This window comes from Schistocerca nitens, chromosome 9 (assembly GCF_023898315.1).
Source record: "Schistocerca nitens isolate TAMUIC-IGC-003100 chromosome 9, iqSchNite1.1, whole genome shotgun sequence".
In the NCBI taxonomy this organism is placed as follows: Eukaryota; Metazoa; Arthropoda; class Insecta; order Orthoptera; family Acrididae; genus Schistocerca; species Schistocerca nitens.
Window position 1 is genome coordinate 204,243,084 of NC_064622.1, and position 15,568 is coordinate 204,258,651.

The following is a 15,568-nucleotide window of genomic DNA, read 5'->3' on the forward strand; positions in this document are numbered from 1 at the left end:
CTACAGACGTTAAAGTAACCTCAGGCTTGCCACACGGGAGTGTTATGGGACCATTGCTTTTGACAATATATATATAAATTACCTAGTAGATAGAGTCGGAGGTTCCATGCGGCTATTCGCGGATGATGCTGTAGTATACAGAGAAGTTGCAGCATTAGAAAATTGCAGCGAAATGCAGGAAGATCTGCAGCGGATAGGCACTTGATGCAGGGAGTGGCAACTGACCCTTAACATAGACAAATGTAATATATTGCGAATACATAAAAAGAAGGATCCTTTATTGTATGATTATATGATAGCGGAACAAACACTGGTAGTAGTTACTTCTGTAAAATATCTGGGAGTATGCATACGGAACGACTTCAAGTGGAATGATCATATAAAATTAATTGTTGGTAAGGCGGGTGCCAGGTTAATTTTCATAGGGAGAGTCCTTAGAAAATGTAGTCCATCAACAAAGGAGGTGGCTTACAAAACACTCGTTCGACCTGTACTTGAGTATTGTTCATCAGTGTGGGATCCATAACAGGCCGGATTGACAGAGGAGATAGAGAAGATCCAAAGAAGAGCGGCACGTTTCGTCACAGGGTTATTTGGTTAGCGTGCTAGCGTTGCGGAGATGTTTAGCAAACTGAAGTGGCAGACTATGCAAGAGAGGTGCTCTGCATTGCGGTGTAGCTTGCTGTCCAGGTTTCGAGAGGGTGCGTTTCTGATGATGTATCGAATATATTGCTTCCGCCTACTTATACCTCCCGAGGAGATCACGAATGTAAAATTAGAGTGATTCGAGCGCGCACGGAGGCTTTCCGGCAGTCGTTCTTAACGCGATCGATACGCGACTGGAACAGGAAAGGGGACAAATGACAGTGGCACGTATGGTGCCCTCCACCACACATCGTTGGATGGCTTGCGGAGTATAGATGTAGATGTAGATGTAGATGGCAGGCCGGGAGGCCCCGATTCCGGTAAGTTCGGCGCCAAGTGTAAGTCCTATTTCATTCGGCACCATTTTGGGCGACTTGCGCGTCGGTGATGAGGATGAAATGATGGTGAGGACAGCACAAACTGTTATCCAACTTAAACTCGTTTGCTAACCTTTGACTAAACAGAACCTAATTTGAACTGAACTGTAACTGATCTGAATGCAGCTTGTCTTTATATTGAATGTGTAACTTAAGTAAAACCATTATCTGGCCCTTACAAAATTTCGACTAACGTCGTGTCATGACAACATTGTTGCAAATTTCTCGAAAGCAAAACAGCAAACAGCAAGCAGGCAGCGGCGAAGCTAGATTCTCGTCTCTAAATACATATTCAAACTGTTGCATGTGGTATTGCGTAATGATAAACAATGGGGTGGGGAGTGTAGCTATTCCTATGAAATGATATTCCAAGGCAACGATTTTAGAATGAAGTATGTATTCAAAAAAGACAGAGTAAAACTTCGCCGGATCCCCACACATAACGTTGGTCTGAACAATACTATGCTTAACAAACTGAACAATGATTTAAATGTGGTACAATGTTAACAGAGAATTTCTATAAAAACCAAACAGTTTAATCAGTTAATATGTTAGAGCATGAGTCAGGGCGATCTTTCTGTCAGCTCTGAGCAAGCTAACTAGCTGATAATAACCATTCCTAGCTGAGCAGTGCTGCAGTCGTACCTCAAACTCCTTCTCTGCAAAGTAATAACATTATTCGAAATATATATTCTCGTCGCTTTCAGATGTATTCATCTCACTCATGTGAGGTGACCTTTACAATCAATCTTTCTTCATCTAACACGAACCATCACAAATCAACAAAGCACTGCTGAATATGTCTATCACCCACTTCAACTAAGAATGTAACAGACTGTGAAGAGGCAAAGACTGTGCCATGACAAGACCAAATATTGTTGAACAAAAACGTAAGTTGCTCTTTCTCTGAAATGCACATCAGTGACATACAAAAAACAAAATGATATGACCATCCTACAGAGTTAGATAACACATGTCAAAATTTATGTTAGAAGTTGTTGTTAATGTTAGTAAAAACAGTTAAGAACTGTGCAGTTTTAACGAAAATGCGAAATAGAAGCTGTACTTTTCTAATGAAGCGACATCTAGTAACGGGAAGAGACGAAAGTTCTTTTTTTTTTTGTGAGACAGTCTGGCATATAGCAGTACACGCGCAAAGCGTCGTAAACCCGACTGCCAAATTATCCTGCGCATTATTAATCCTATTTTAAGCAATATTAGTGGATAATACGGCTACATATTTTCACGTTCGTAGTTAAAAAGCATTCCTTTCACTGCTACGTAACGTTAAAAGCAGTTCCATGAAACGCGATTCGGACATTTAAAACACTAAGGTGAATCGGTCACACATGGAATCGGCGTATTCGTTTACAAGCGGTGACCATGATAGGATTTTTAAAATCTTTTCTCCTGAAAAGGAACTTAAATTCTGTGCGTGAAAACCAAAATAGCAAAATTTGGTGATAAAACAACAACCTGCAAGGTAGTGCAGCAATGACAGTTCTTGATAGTTCGACAGTGTATTTTGGATTGCATTATAGTTCTTGAGAGACAAGAAAAACACTTAAAAAATGTCGCTGGTTCTAACGGCAATCCGGAAAGATGGAACATCACGATGGAGTAGGACAGCGTCAGCAGTGGGGCAGCGCTTCCTGATGGCGCACGCGTGGTGGGAAAGAGTGACTCAAGTGGCCAACAGGAGTTATTACTGGCGGCTAGTGACAATAGGATCTAGATTATTTGTGAAATACGTCCAAAAACATGTAATTTTTATTTCCTTTCAAATTTACGTAACAGTGAATTATAAGTTAGATATTACAACAATTTATTTACGTTCATAAATACACAACAGATTTTGACAACATTTGTAATTCAGAAAGATTCTCATTTGCATAAGATTTTTCCTAGACGGCTAAACAACTCGTAACCGAAACTTGTACTATCATTGGCACAATTGTTAGATTGATAAAAAGTGCGCATACACACAACTCTCTACATTATCCCTTTCTCCCCTTTCATAAAGCGGCTTTAGTACTGAGTACTTTAATCTTTCAGGAAACTGACCATTCCTAAAGGAAAAATTACATATATGGCTAAATACAGGGCTAAGATGCGCAGCACAGTACTGCAACATGGCTTTCATTTCTGAGATCCACGTTGGACGTTTACCTGAGGGCGGCGCTGAAGATACCCGCAACAAAGATTCCCGGCAGACCACGTAAGTCCTGTAGGGCTTGCATCACCAACAGCGGGACCAGTTGATTCTTGGCGCCCGCTTGCTGAAAGAGAGGGAAGACTCACTGTCTATGGTGCACTCGTTAAATTCTTTGTATTTCCATAGGCATGTGATTACCCATATAACTCATAGCTACAGCTTATATTTGCAGGACCAGATATTTGATCTGCAGATGTTATTTGCAACTGATGGAGCCCGGGAATGTGAGACCCACAAGTGTGTATTTTGTGTTATTGCAAGTTATATGTTAGGTAAAATTCAAAGACAAGAATATAAATACTATAAATCAAAGCCAATTGTATAGTAGACAGGGCTTTCTAGCGGTCCATGTGGAATTAATTGTTAGCTGCAAGTGGCTGAATCGGATATACAACAGATAAAGCGGTTAGATTAACCTTTAACTGAGTGTTAGCAGTTTCTTCCACTGACCTCGTTATTAGTCAGATAATGTTTGCTATGATGCTAGAGGACTTGGTTAGTGTAGTTACAACTGAATGATAAATGATTATTTTGCATCAAAAACTTCTGTGTTTGAATGGAGTTCCATGTCTCCCGGCAAGGACCAAACAGTCGAGTGCTAAAATTGCAACCTCTTTACTTTGTATTTTATTTCCCTATTCATATAATCTAATCAATTTAGGGCCTGCAAGTCCGCTCTTGCACCGGACCAAGGTTTCGCAGGAACAGTACTTCTTGTCTCACACTTGCAGTGGCAGTTGGTAGTAATTTTAACAAGATAAATGGTAATAAAACAAAAAATCTTTCGAATCATCTTTGAATGTACCTAAAGAGAGTGGTATTAACAGTATTGTTGTTGTTGTGGTCTTCAGTCCTGAGACTGGTTTGATGCAGCTCTCCATGCTACTCCATCCTGTACAAGCTTCTTCATCTCCCAGTACCTACTGCAACCTACATCCTTCTGAATCTGCTTAGTGTATTCATCTCTTGATCTCCCTCTACGATTTTTACCCTCCACGATGCCCTCCAATACTAAATTGGTGATCCCTCGATGTCTCAGAACATGTCCTACCAACCGATCCCTTCTTCTAGTCAGTTGTGCCACAAGCTCCTCTTCTCCCCAATTCTACTCAATACCTCCTCATTAGTTATGTAATCAACCCATCTAATCTTCAGCATTCTTCTGTAGCACCACATTTCGAAAGCTTCTGTTCTCTTCCTGTCTAAGCTATTTATCGTCCTACGGTCGCAGGTTCGAATCCTGCCTCGGGCATGGATGTGTGTGATGTCCTTAGGTTAGTTAGGTTTAAGTAGTTCTAGGTTGTAGGGGACTGATGACCACAGATGTTAAGTCCCATAGTGCTCAGAACCATTTGAACCATTTATTTATCGTCCACGTTTCACATCAACACATGGCTACACTCCATACAAATACTTTGAGAAACGACTTCCTGACACTTAAATAAATACTCGATGTTAACAAATTTCTCTTCTTAAGAAACGCTTTCCTTGCCATTGCCAGTCTACATTTTATATCCTCTCTACTTCGACCATCATCAGTTATTTTGCTCCCCAAATAGCAAAACTCCTTTACTACTTTGTCATTTCCTAATCTAATTCCCTCAGCATCACCAGACTTAATTCGACTACATTCCATTATCCTCGTTTTGCTTTTGTTGATGTTCATCTTATACCCTCCATTCAAGACACTGTCCATTCCATTCAACTGCTCTTCCAAGTCCTTTGCTGTCTCTGACAGAATTACAATGTCATCAGCGAACCTCAAAGTTTTTATTTCTTCTCCATGGATTTTAATACCTACTCCGAACTTTTCTTTTGTTTCCTTTATTGATTGCTCAATATACTGATTGAATAATATTGGGGATAGGCTACAACCCTGTCTCACTCCCTTCCCAACCACTGCTTCCCTTTCATACCCCTCGACTCTTATAACTGCCATCTTCTTTCTGTACAGATTGTAAATAGCCTTCGGATCTCTGTATTTTACCCCTGCCACCTTCAGTATTTGAAAGAGAGTATTCCAATCAACATTGTCAAAAGCTTTCTCTAAGTCTACAAATGCTAGAAACGTAGGTTTGCCTTTCCTTAATCCTTCTTCTAAGATAAGTCGTAGGGTCAGTATTGCCTCACGTGTTCCAACATTTCTACGGAATGAAAACTGATCGTCCCCGAGGTCGGCTTCTACCAGCTTTTCCATTCGTCTCTAAAGAATTCGCGTTAGTATTTTGCAGCTGTGACTTATTAAACTGATAGTTCGGTAATTTTCACATCTGTCAACACCTGCTTTCTTTGGGATTGGGATTATTATATTCTTCTTGAAGTCTGAGGGTATTTGCCTGTCTCATACATCTTGCTCAGCAGACGGTAGACTTTTGTCAGGACTTGCTCTCCCGAGGTTGTCAGTAGTTCTAATGGAATGTTGTCTACTCCGGGGGCCTTTTTTCGACTTAGGTCTTTCAGTGCTCTGTCAAACTCTTCACGCAGTATCATATCTCCCATTTCATCTTCATCTACATCCCCTTCCATTTCCATAATATTGTCCTCAAGTACATCGCCCTTGTATAGGCCCTGTATATACTCCTTCCACCTTTCTGCTTTCCCTTCTTTGCTTAGAACTGGGTTTCCATCTGAGCTCTTCATATTCAAGCAAGTGGTTTTCTTCTCTCCAAAGGTATCTTTAATTTTCCTGTAGACAGTATCTATCTTACCCCTAGTAAGATAAGCCTCTACATCCTTGCATTTGTCCTCTAGCCATCCCTGCTTAGCCATTTTGCACTTCCTGTCGATATCATTTTTGAGACGTTTGTATTCCTTTTTGCCTGCTTCATTTACTGCGTTTTTATATTTTCTCCTTTCATCAATTAAATTCAATATTTCTTGTTACCAAAGGGTTTCTACTAACCCTCGTCTTTTTACTTATTTGTTCCTCTGCTGCCTTCACTAATTCATCCCTCAAAGCTACCCATTCTTCTTCTACTGTATTTCTTTCCCCCATTCCTGTCAATTGATCCCTTATGCACTCCCTGAAACTCTGTACAATCTCTGGATCTTTCAATTTATCCAGGTCCCATCTCTTTAAATTCCCTCCTTCTTGCAGTTTCTTCAGTTTTAATCTACAGTTCATAACCAATAGATTGTGGTCAGAGTCCACATCTGCCCCTGGAAATGTCTTACAATTTAAAACCTGGTTCCTAAATCTCTGTCTTACCATTATATAATCTATCTGATACCTTTTAGTATCTCCGGGATTCTTCCATGTATACAACCTTCTTTTATGATTCTTGAACCAAGTGTTAGCTATGATTAGGATATGCTCTGTGCAAAATTCTTTCTTCTCTTCCTTTTCCTACTGACGAATTTCAGTCACCCATGACTATTAAATTTTCGTCTCCCTTCACTACCTGAATAATTTTTTTTATCTCATCATACATTTCATCAATTTCTTCGTCATCTGCAGAGCTAGTTGGCATATAAACTTGTACTACTGTAGTAGGCGTGGGCTTCGTGTCTATCTTGGCCACAATAATGCGTTCACTATGCTGTTTGTAGTAGCTTACCCGCATTCCTATTTTCCTATTCATTATTAAACCTACGCCTGCTTTACCCCTATTTGATTTTGTGTTTATAACCCTGTAGTCACCTGACCAGAAGTCTTGTTCCTCCTGCCACCGAACTTCACTAATTCCCACTATATCTAACTTTAACCTATCCATTTCCCTTTTTAAATTTTCTAACCTACCTGCCCGATTAAGGGATCTGACATTGCACGCTCCGTTCCGTAGAACGCCATTTTTCTTTCTCCTGATAACGACGTCCTCTTGAGTAGTCCCCGCCCGGAGATCCGAACGGGGGACTATTTTACCTCCGGAATATTTTACCCAAGAGGACGCCATCATCATTTAATCACACAGTAAAGCTGCATGACCTCGGTAAAAAATTACGGCTGTAGTTTCCCCTTGCTTTCAGCCGTTCGCAGTACCAGGACAGCAAGGCCATTTTGGTTAGTGTTACAAGGCCAGATCAGTCAATCATCCAGACTGTTGCCCCTGCGACTATTGAAAAGGCTGCTGCCCCTCTTCAGGAACCACAAGTTTGTCTGGCCTTTCAACAGATACCCCTCCGTTGTGGTTGCACCTACGGTACGGCTATCTGTATCGTTGAGGCACGCAAGCCTCCCCACCAACGGCAAGATCCATGGTTAATGGGGGGAGTACTAAGAAGTAATAGTTACAACACAGAATGACACGGTGCTCTTTTTGTGGTTAAGAGTTCTTAGAGTCATGACTTCGAGATGAAAAGGTTGTTCATTGAGTTTGATACAGGGCTATTTGTCTGCACCTAGGGTTGGAGAGCGACAGACATTCTGGCACACCTTTTAAAGCCGAACCACTGCTGTGATCGCGAGGTAGGTGCTGACGTGATTGGTTATTTCAGAGGTAAGGAATTACGCAGCGTTTTGTGACCACACATATACAGAGGAACACAATATCACTCTGATCAACACTGACTGACATCTCCACTGCCCTCTACAAATTGTTTGGCAATCATCGAGAAAATTTGCACCATCCACTCAGAAATATGCCTAAAAACTGAAAATCCATTATATGGAAAGTTACTATATTTCATTGAATAGAAAGATATATCATAAATCTTAGGCTGTGACTTTAGATTGATATTACAATCTTTTTGTGGTCACAACATCAGTCATGCTGAGCAGGAATACACTATCGCTATCGTTTATCTTAGTAATGAGAGGATCGCAGTCATGGAACACTGCATAAGTGAGCAAACCAATATAGCAGCTCATCATAATGAGGAACATTGCACCAGTAATGAACACCCACATTGTCCTGAAAATCAACAAACAGGTACATGAGGACAATATGCTCAGTCTCTTAGGTCAAGGTTAGTGTTATCACAACAATTTTTCATTGGAAAGTAAACACTAAGCTGAAACGTCTTGAAAAGTTCAAAATATTTATGTGATTGGAACTCGAACATGGTCCTTGTCTTTCATGTACAAGTAGAACATCTGGGAATTATGGCAAGTAGAAGATATGTTACATATGTACTAGCAGAAATAAAGTTTTAATGGTATTCACATTGCAATTCAAAGACAGGGAAGATAAACAGTTTCCCAGAGATACACGACGTCAAATCAGTCTTCATGATTACATCTGAAATATGCGAACTCACGAAGCTTGTGGAAGATTATGTAAACCTCAGACCTCCTACCACTTACGAAATACCATATGAGTGCGGACAGTGTGTAAGTAGGCTGTTTAGGTTTTTATGTTGGTAACGCCACGTAGCGCTCTGTATGAAAATCACTGACTGTGCTGTGTGCAGTCTGTGGCTGGTTTGCATTGTTGGAATATTTGCTATTGTAGTGTTGGGCAGTTAGATGTGAACAGCGCATAGCGTTGCGCAGTTGGAGGCGAGCAGCCAGCGGTGGTGGATGTGGGGAGAGAGATGGCGGAGTTTTGAGAGCGGATGATCTGGACGTGTGTCCATCAGAAAGGGTAAATTTGTAAGAATGGATGTCATGAACTTCATTTGATAACTTTGCCTATCAGTAGTTAGTGCCTTCAGTTTATTTAGCTGGCAGTATTGGCGCTCGCTGTATGGCAGTAATTCGAGTAACGAAGATTTTTGAGAGGTAAGCGATTCATGAAAGGTATAGGTTATTGTTAGTCAGGGCCATTCTTTTGTAGGGATTATTGAAAGTCAGATTGCGTTGCGCTAAAAATATTGTGTGTCAGTTTAGTGATGATCAGAATAAGTAAAGACAGAAATATCTGAGTACGTTCAGTTTTGCTCAGCTGTTTGAAAATCAAATAACGTGTTTACCAGCACAGTAATTGAAGAATTTTTGTAAGGGGATGTTTCAAGTGTGACGTCGGACAGATTGTATGCGGGACAGCATAACACTGGACTGAATATGAGAGTTGTCTGTGACTAATCCATCCAGAGAATTGTGCAGTAGCTAAAAATGCATTATAAAACAGACATACCATCGCATTCAACGGCACCGTCATCATCGTGAAGGCTGACAGTTTCTATGCTAATGCACTTAAAGGAGGTATATAGATTAAAATATCGGCTAACGTCTTCAACAAAGACGGTGCTTTACAGCTAAGCACATCGTGCAAGCGGTGCATCGTGAAATTAACCAGGGGCGTAGCAGACTGTGAACACAAATGTTGCCTTATATGACGATGGACCAAGAATCAGTGACAGCACAGCCTGTACTATGGCTGTTAACGCAGATGGTGGGTATCAGAAGGCAATTAGTTGCCACTTGTCAGTGGCTAAAGAGTACTGGTGGATATGGAACCACTAACCTTGCTGGAAGCTCGAGAACATTTTATTCACTATTTAAAATGTTTTGCAGTTTCCTTTTCCTTCTGTTTAAATCAGTTCTATTGCAACATCATCATCTTTCGGCACCATTCCTTCTTCATAGCTAAAATACCTAAATATCTAAAATATCTGACATTACTTCCAGAATGTCATTAATATAGTTAATAGTTATCTACGTTGCTGTTTCTTGTTTAGAACTATTCATATGCTTCAGTTAATACTGAAATAGTTACAAAAATGGTTCAAATGGCTCTGAGCACTATGCGACTTAACTTCTGAGGTCATCAGTCGCCTAGAACTTAGAACTACTTAAACCTAACTAACCTAAGGACATCACACACCTCCATGCCCGAGGCAGGATTCGAACCTGCGACCGTAGCGGTCGCTCGACAGCGGACTGTAGCGCCTAGAACCGCACAGCCACTCCGGCCGGCGAAATATTTACAATTTTTCTCTCTGTAAGTAGTTTTCCATATTTATTGATGCAATACGGTATGTCCGCCACATTATTTTCTATTTTATTTTTTTTCCTTTTTCTCCCAACGAGTGACTTGGTATAGTGGTGTAAACGCTGGACTCGCATTTAGCAAGATTGAGGTTCAAATTCCCGGACAGCCACAGCATCCAACACATCCGTATGCAAACACGTTCGATGCCGCGAGTTCACGTTCCGTCCACAGTTTATAACATTTTAAGTGGAATTAGTGAACGAATATAGAAATTTGGTGCTCCAAATTGCGTGGTTACACCTCGGCTGCCCATCGCTTCCTCTGACAAATCGAACTCAATGAAGGCGATGTCATATTTTAACGTGATGCCATAGAGTTTGGTCCTGGAGGTGTTTGATTAGGTCCTACTTGCAGGTGTGAATCAAGCAGTCATTTTCAACACTGATAAATCGAAGCTAGTTATGAGGATGTAAGTGAACAGCGACGGGAGTACCACAACATAATAATTGGAAGAGCCTAAATTGGATTCCTTAACTGCGATGTATTCTGCATTCAACGTTTACAGAAGAACAGGAAGAGAATATTAAGCATTGAAAGTACGAGAAAAGAATGCACTAATGTTCAATATCAAGTTCACATGCTATCAAACATCAATTAAAATAAAAGTTACACAACTGAAATCTGTAAAGGGTCTATACGTTTGTGGTAAGAGAGTGAGAGACGCTAGCAATGAGAAGCAATAGTTCAACATGTTGGGAGTATTACCTATCGTATAGGCCGTAGCATTTGGCCTTATTGTAACGATGGTGACTGACGCTTGTCTGCGAGGGCCCCTGTGACGGATAGGACGCAAAGTGTTGACTGCCCAGGACACCGACAATGGTGAGGGCGTTCACGATATGCAGTGTCTCTATTGTTTAGAAGTACGATATTAAGTTCCTTCGGACATCAATGCTTGTCTGAAAAGAAACAGGCACTGCGCCGGCTACAGACGTTATGAAATGTATTCGCAGTTGTCAATATCGACAACCATCAACTATGCAATAGAAAGACGACAATGAAAATTTATGCCGGAACGAGACTCGAACCGGATTTCCAGCTCATCGCGAGCGGTCGCCTTAGCAATGTGCTATACGAGCACGACTCGCGGAGAAATCCAAACATCGACATGTCGTCAACCATTTGTCTACAACCTGCACCTGTGGATCTTTTATATACACTCCTGGAAATTGAAATAAGAACACCGTGAATTCATTGTCCCAGGAAGGGGAAACTTTATTGACACATTCCTGGGGTCAGATACATCACATGATCACACTGACAGAACCACAGGCACATAGACACAGGCAACAGAGCATGCACAATGTCGGCACTAGTACAGTGTATATCCACCTTTCGCAGCAATGCAGGCTGCTATTCTCCCATGGAGACGATCGTAGAGATGCTGGATGTAGTCCTGTGGAACGGCTTGCCATGCCATTTCCACCTGGCGCCTCAGTTGGACCAGCGTTCGTGCTGGACGTTGTAACACTCCCTTATATATTTTGGTGTATCCGCTCGTTCGCGGATCTGAATAGCAGCCCACATAAGTATTAATTAATATGACCGTGTACCTAATGGGGCTGGCAATCGGACTGGACTGCTCAGGAGATGTTACATTCCATTCTGTCCTTCTCAAATGCTGCAATAATGTACTGTTTGGTGGTAAGGAGGACAACAAACACAGCTTCACAAATAAGACCTATATTCTTAGCAAAAGCACAAAAATAAGGAGACAGCCACTGCCTTCGTCAATACACTGTTAATAACGGCTAATCTCAGCACAGGTTTCTTTCGCTATTCATCGTCGTCACACGCAAAATCCAATCACTGTAATCCAACACTGCAATCCAAATAATGCCGGCGCGGTAGACGCGGAATCTCAATAACGGCACACAAATATCACTGATTACACTTGTAATTAAACTTCTTCACTTTCCCGTATAATACTAACACAAAGGGGTTAAACCGCGGCGATGGCCACTCCCTTTGTCGGTAATCTGCATTATTTCAACAACTGCTGGCTTCTGCACAGCTCTCTGCCCGCCTCGCGGGAACCTCCAACACACACTGACTGACTCAACTCTCGCTCTCGCGACCTGACACACTAATCGATAGTTGCCCTGTCGACCTGTGCTGATGCAACTTAGTAGTAAGGGCCTGCGGACCCCTTACAACGTGCAGACCGCGTGAGACGACGCTTCATCCAGTCCCAAACATGCTCAATGGGGGACAGATCCAGAGATCTTGCTGGCCAGGGTAGTTGACTTACACCTTCTAGAGCACGTTGGGTGGCAAGGGATACATGCGGACGTGCATTGTCCTGTTGGAACAGCAAGTTCCCTTGCCGGTCTAGGAATGGTAGAACGATGGGTTCGATGACGGTTTGGATGTACCGTGCACTATTCAGTGGCCCCTCGACGATCACCAGTGGTGTACGGCCAGTGTAGGAGATCGCTCCCCACACCATGATGCCGGGTGTTGGCCCTGTGTGCCTCGGTCGTATGCAGTCCTGATTGTGGCGCTCACCTGCACGGCGCCAAACACGCATACGACCATCATTGGCACCAAGGCAGAAGCGACTCTCATCGCTGAAGACGACACGTCTCCATTCGTCCCTCCATTCACGCCTGTCGCGACACCACTGGAGGCGGGCTGCACGATGTTGGGGCGTGAGCGGAAGACGGCCTAACGGTGTGCGGGACCGTAGCCCAGCTTCATGGAGACGGTTGCGAATGGTCCTCGCCGATACCCCAGGAGCAACAGTGTCCCTAATTTGCTGGGAAGTGGCGGTGCGGTCCCCTACGGCACTGCGTAGGATCCTCCGGTCTTGGCGTGCATCCGTGCGTCGCTGCGGTCCGGTCCCAGGTCGACGGGCACGTGCACCTTCCGCCGACCACTGGCGACAACATCGATGTACTGTGGAGACCTCACGCCCCACGTGTTGAGCAATTCGGCGGTACGTCCACCCGGCCTCCCGCATGCCCACTATACGCCCTCGCTCAAAGTCCGTCAACTGCACATACGGATCACGTCCACGCTGTCGCGGCATGCTACCAGTGTTAAAGACTGCGATGGAGCTCCGTATGCCACGGCAAACTGGCTGACACTGACGGCGGCGGTGCACAAATGCTGCGCAGCTAGCGCCATTCGACGGCCAAGACCGCGGTTCCTGGTGTGTCCGCTGTGCCGTGCGTGTGATCATTGCTTGTACAGCCCTCTCGCAGTGTCCGGAGCAAGTATGGTGGGTCTGACACACCGGTGTCAATGTGTTCTTTTTTCCATTTCCAGGAGTGTACGAGGGCTAGTTGGAAAGTAAGGTCGTATCAGTCGCGAAATGGAAACCACTGTGAAAATCAAATATGTTTTATTTGCGAGAGTTAGCTGCATCTTCCAGGTACTGCTGAACATAGTCACCGCTCCGGCTTAGACATCTGTCGTTGAGTTGTACCAACTTTCAAATATCTTTCTCAAAGAATGTACCAGGCTGTACTTTCCGTGACTTCTCTATGCTTGTCTACAGTTGCCGTCTGTGCCAAAATGTTGTCTTTATAACCAGCGGTTCATGTGAGCAGAGATGAAACTCACTGAGAGACAGTATGGGCTGTATTGTGGGTCATCAAACACTTCCCACTAAAAGCGCTGCAGAAACATTTTCGTTACCTCTGCATAGTGCGTCCGAGAATTGTCATGAAGAAGGAAACGTATGACAGTTATGTTACGTGGGCTGCTTGACATTAGGCGAAATATCTCCCCAGGTCCTCGTACTTGGCGGGGGACACTACTTTCTGGGGATCTTTAAGTGCTCACTGTGCGCTCAGAACTGAATACTTGGCGGGGGACACTACTTTCTGGGGATCTGTAAGTGCTCACTGTGCGCTCAGAACTGAATACTTGGCGGGGGACACTACTTTCTGGGGATCTTTAAGTGCTCACTGTGCGCTCAGAACTGAATACTTGGCGGGGGACACTACTTTATGGGGATCTTTAAGTGCTCACTGTGCGCTCAGAACTGAATACTTGGCGGGGGACACTACTTTCTGGGGATCTTTAAGTGCTCACTGTGCGCTCAGAACTGAAAAGAGCGACATGACGCAGTCGACAGGCGTACTACACGTCTGCACAAAGATTTATCGGATTTTCGCTGTGATCTCTATTTCGCGCCCGATCGGATCTTACTTTCTGGACGGGCCTCCTATATTCTCATATGGGGGCGATCTTTTAACTGAAAGCCTCTTGCCTGGTGTCAGCGGGTACATACGATATTGAAGCGTCTGTGTTGTTCACAAGTACGACCCAAAGGCCCTTCGGACACGCATGCACGGTTCTGGCCTTGAGTCGTGCTCGGATAGGGTAGTGGTAAGGCGTTTCACGTATGGTGAGTCAGTGACCATATTGGATCCTACTTAAAAATTCAGTCCCAGCCGGAAAACACCTGACTGTCAGGTTAGACAATGCTACCGTAAAAAGCCGTCCCTACAAAAAGCTATGTCTGTCAAACCAGCGAGTTCTGAGGCATCTCTTTATTCCTATTAGGTTGCCGTTACCAGGTTGATCTTAACCGCCAGCTATCTCCCAGGAATGTGTCCCTGTGCTCGTGACGCCCTTCTTCAAACCAAGGAGCTTCTCTAAAGGTCACTACCATCTTGGTGACAACCATTACAGCTTGAGAGGTATTGGCTTAAAACGAACCAGGCTCAATAAAACTGTGTACAGAGAGAATAATGTAAAAAAAATTCTGGCTCCCTCTCCTCTCGGCAACAACATTTAATTTGTAGCTTAACTGCCTACTGAAATAGATTCAGAATTGCAAAATAACTGCTTTGGGTTCGAATGTGCGATTACCACTTCGAACGTCGATTTGTACTGAATCCCAACATTTAATGTGTAAAGCTAAAACTGTTGTCTGAACTAAACTAATCTAAACTCAAAAAGGCCATGAAGGCCCAATGGTATCGACCGGCCACCGTATCATCCTCAGCCCACAGGTGACACTGGATGCGGATATGGAGGGGCATGTGGTCAGCACACCGCTCTCCCTGCTGTATGCCCGTTTCCGCGACCTGAGCCGCCACTTCTCAATCAAGTAGCTCCTCAGTTTGCGTCACAAGGGCTGAGTGCACCCCGCTTGCCAACAGCGCTCGGCAGACCGAATGGTCACCCATCCAAGTGCTAGCTCAGCCCGAAAGCGCTTAACTTCGGTGATCTGACGGAAACCGGCGTTACCACTGTGGCAAGGCCATTGGCTTTAATCGTCTGAAGATGCGAATAATACCGAAACTGTATTCAAAAGAGAATAACAGTGGTTACCCTACAACGTCTCCATTAAGGGAACAATCCAGAAGTTCAAAAACATCTGTCTGCAAAATCAAAAATGTAAATTTTCGTTTGTTCAAAAGCGTGTATGAACGGTTCCTTTGAAATATAACTTTTTGTAACAGCATTACCGTATTATTAATTTTATAAAAAATTATATATCA

The 15,568-nt window shown here is 43.4% G+C and overlaps 1 protein-coding gene across 1 annotated transcript in view; it reads right to left on the reverse strand.

Moving 5' to 3' along the window:
* Window positions 1–15,568, reverse strand: part of LOC126204098 (sodium-coupled monocarboxylate transporter 1-like) — a 125,283-nt gene that overhangs the window by 47,380 nt on the left and 62,335 nt on the right. The window contains 2 exon segments of the mRNA XM_049938515.1: window positions 3,192–3,286; window positions 7,961–8,087. Coding sequence (XP_049794472.1) covers window positions 3,192–3,286; window positions 7,961–8,087 — 222 coding nt within the window.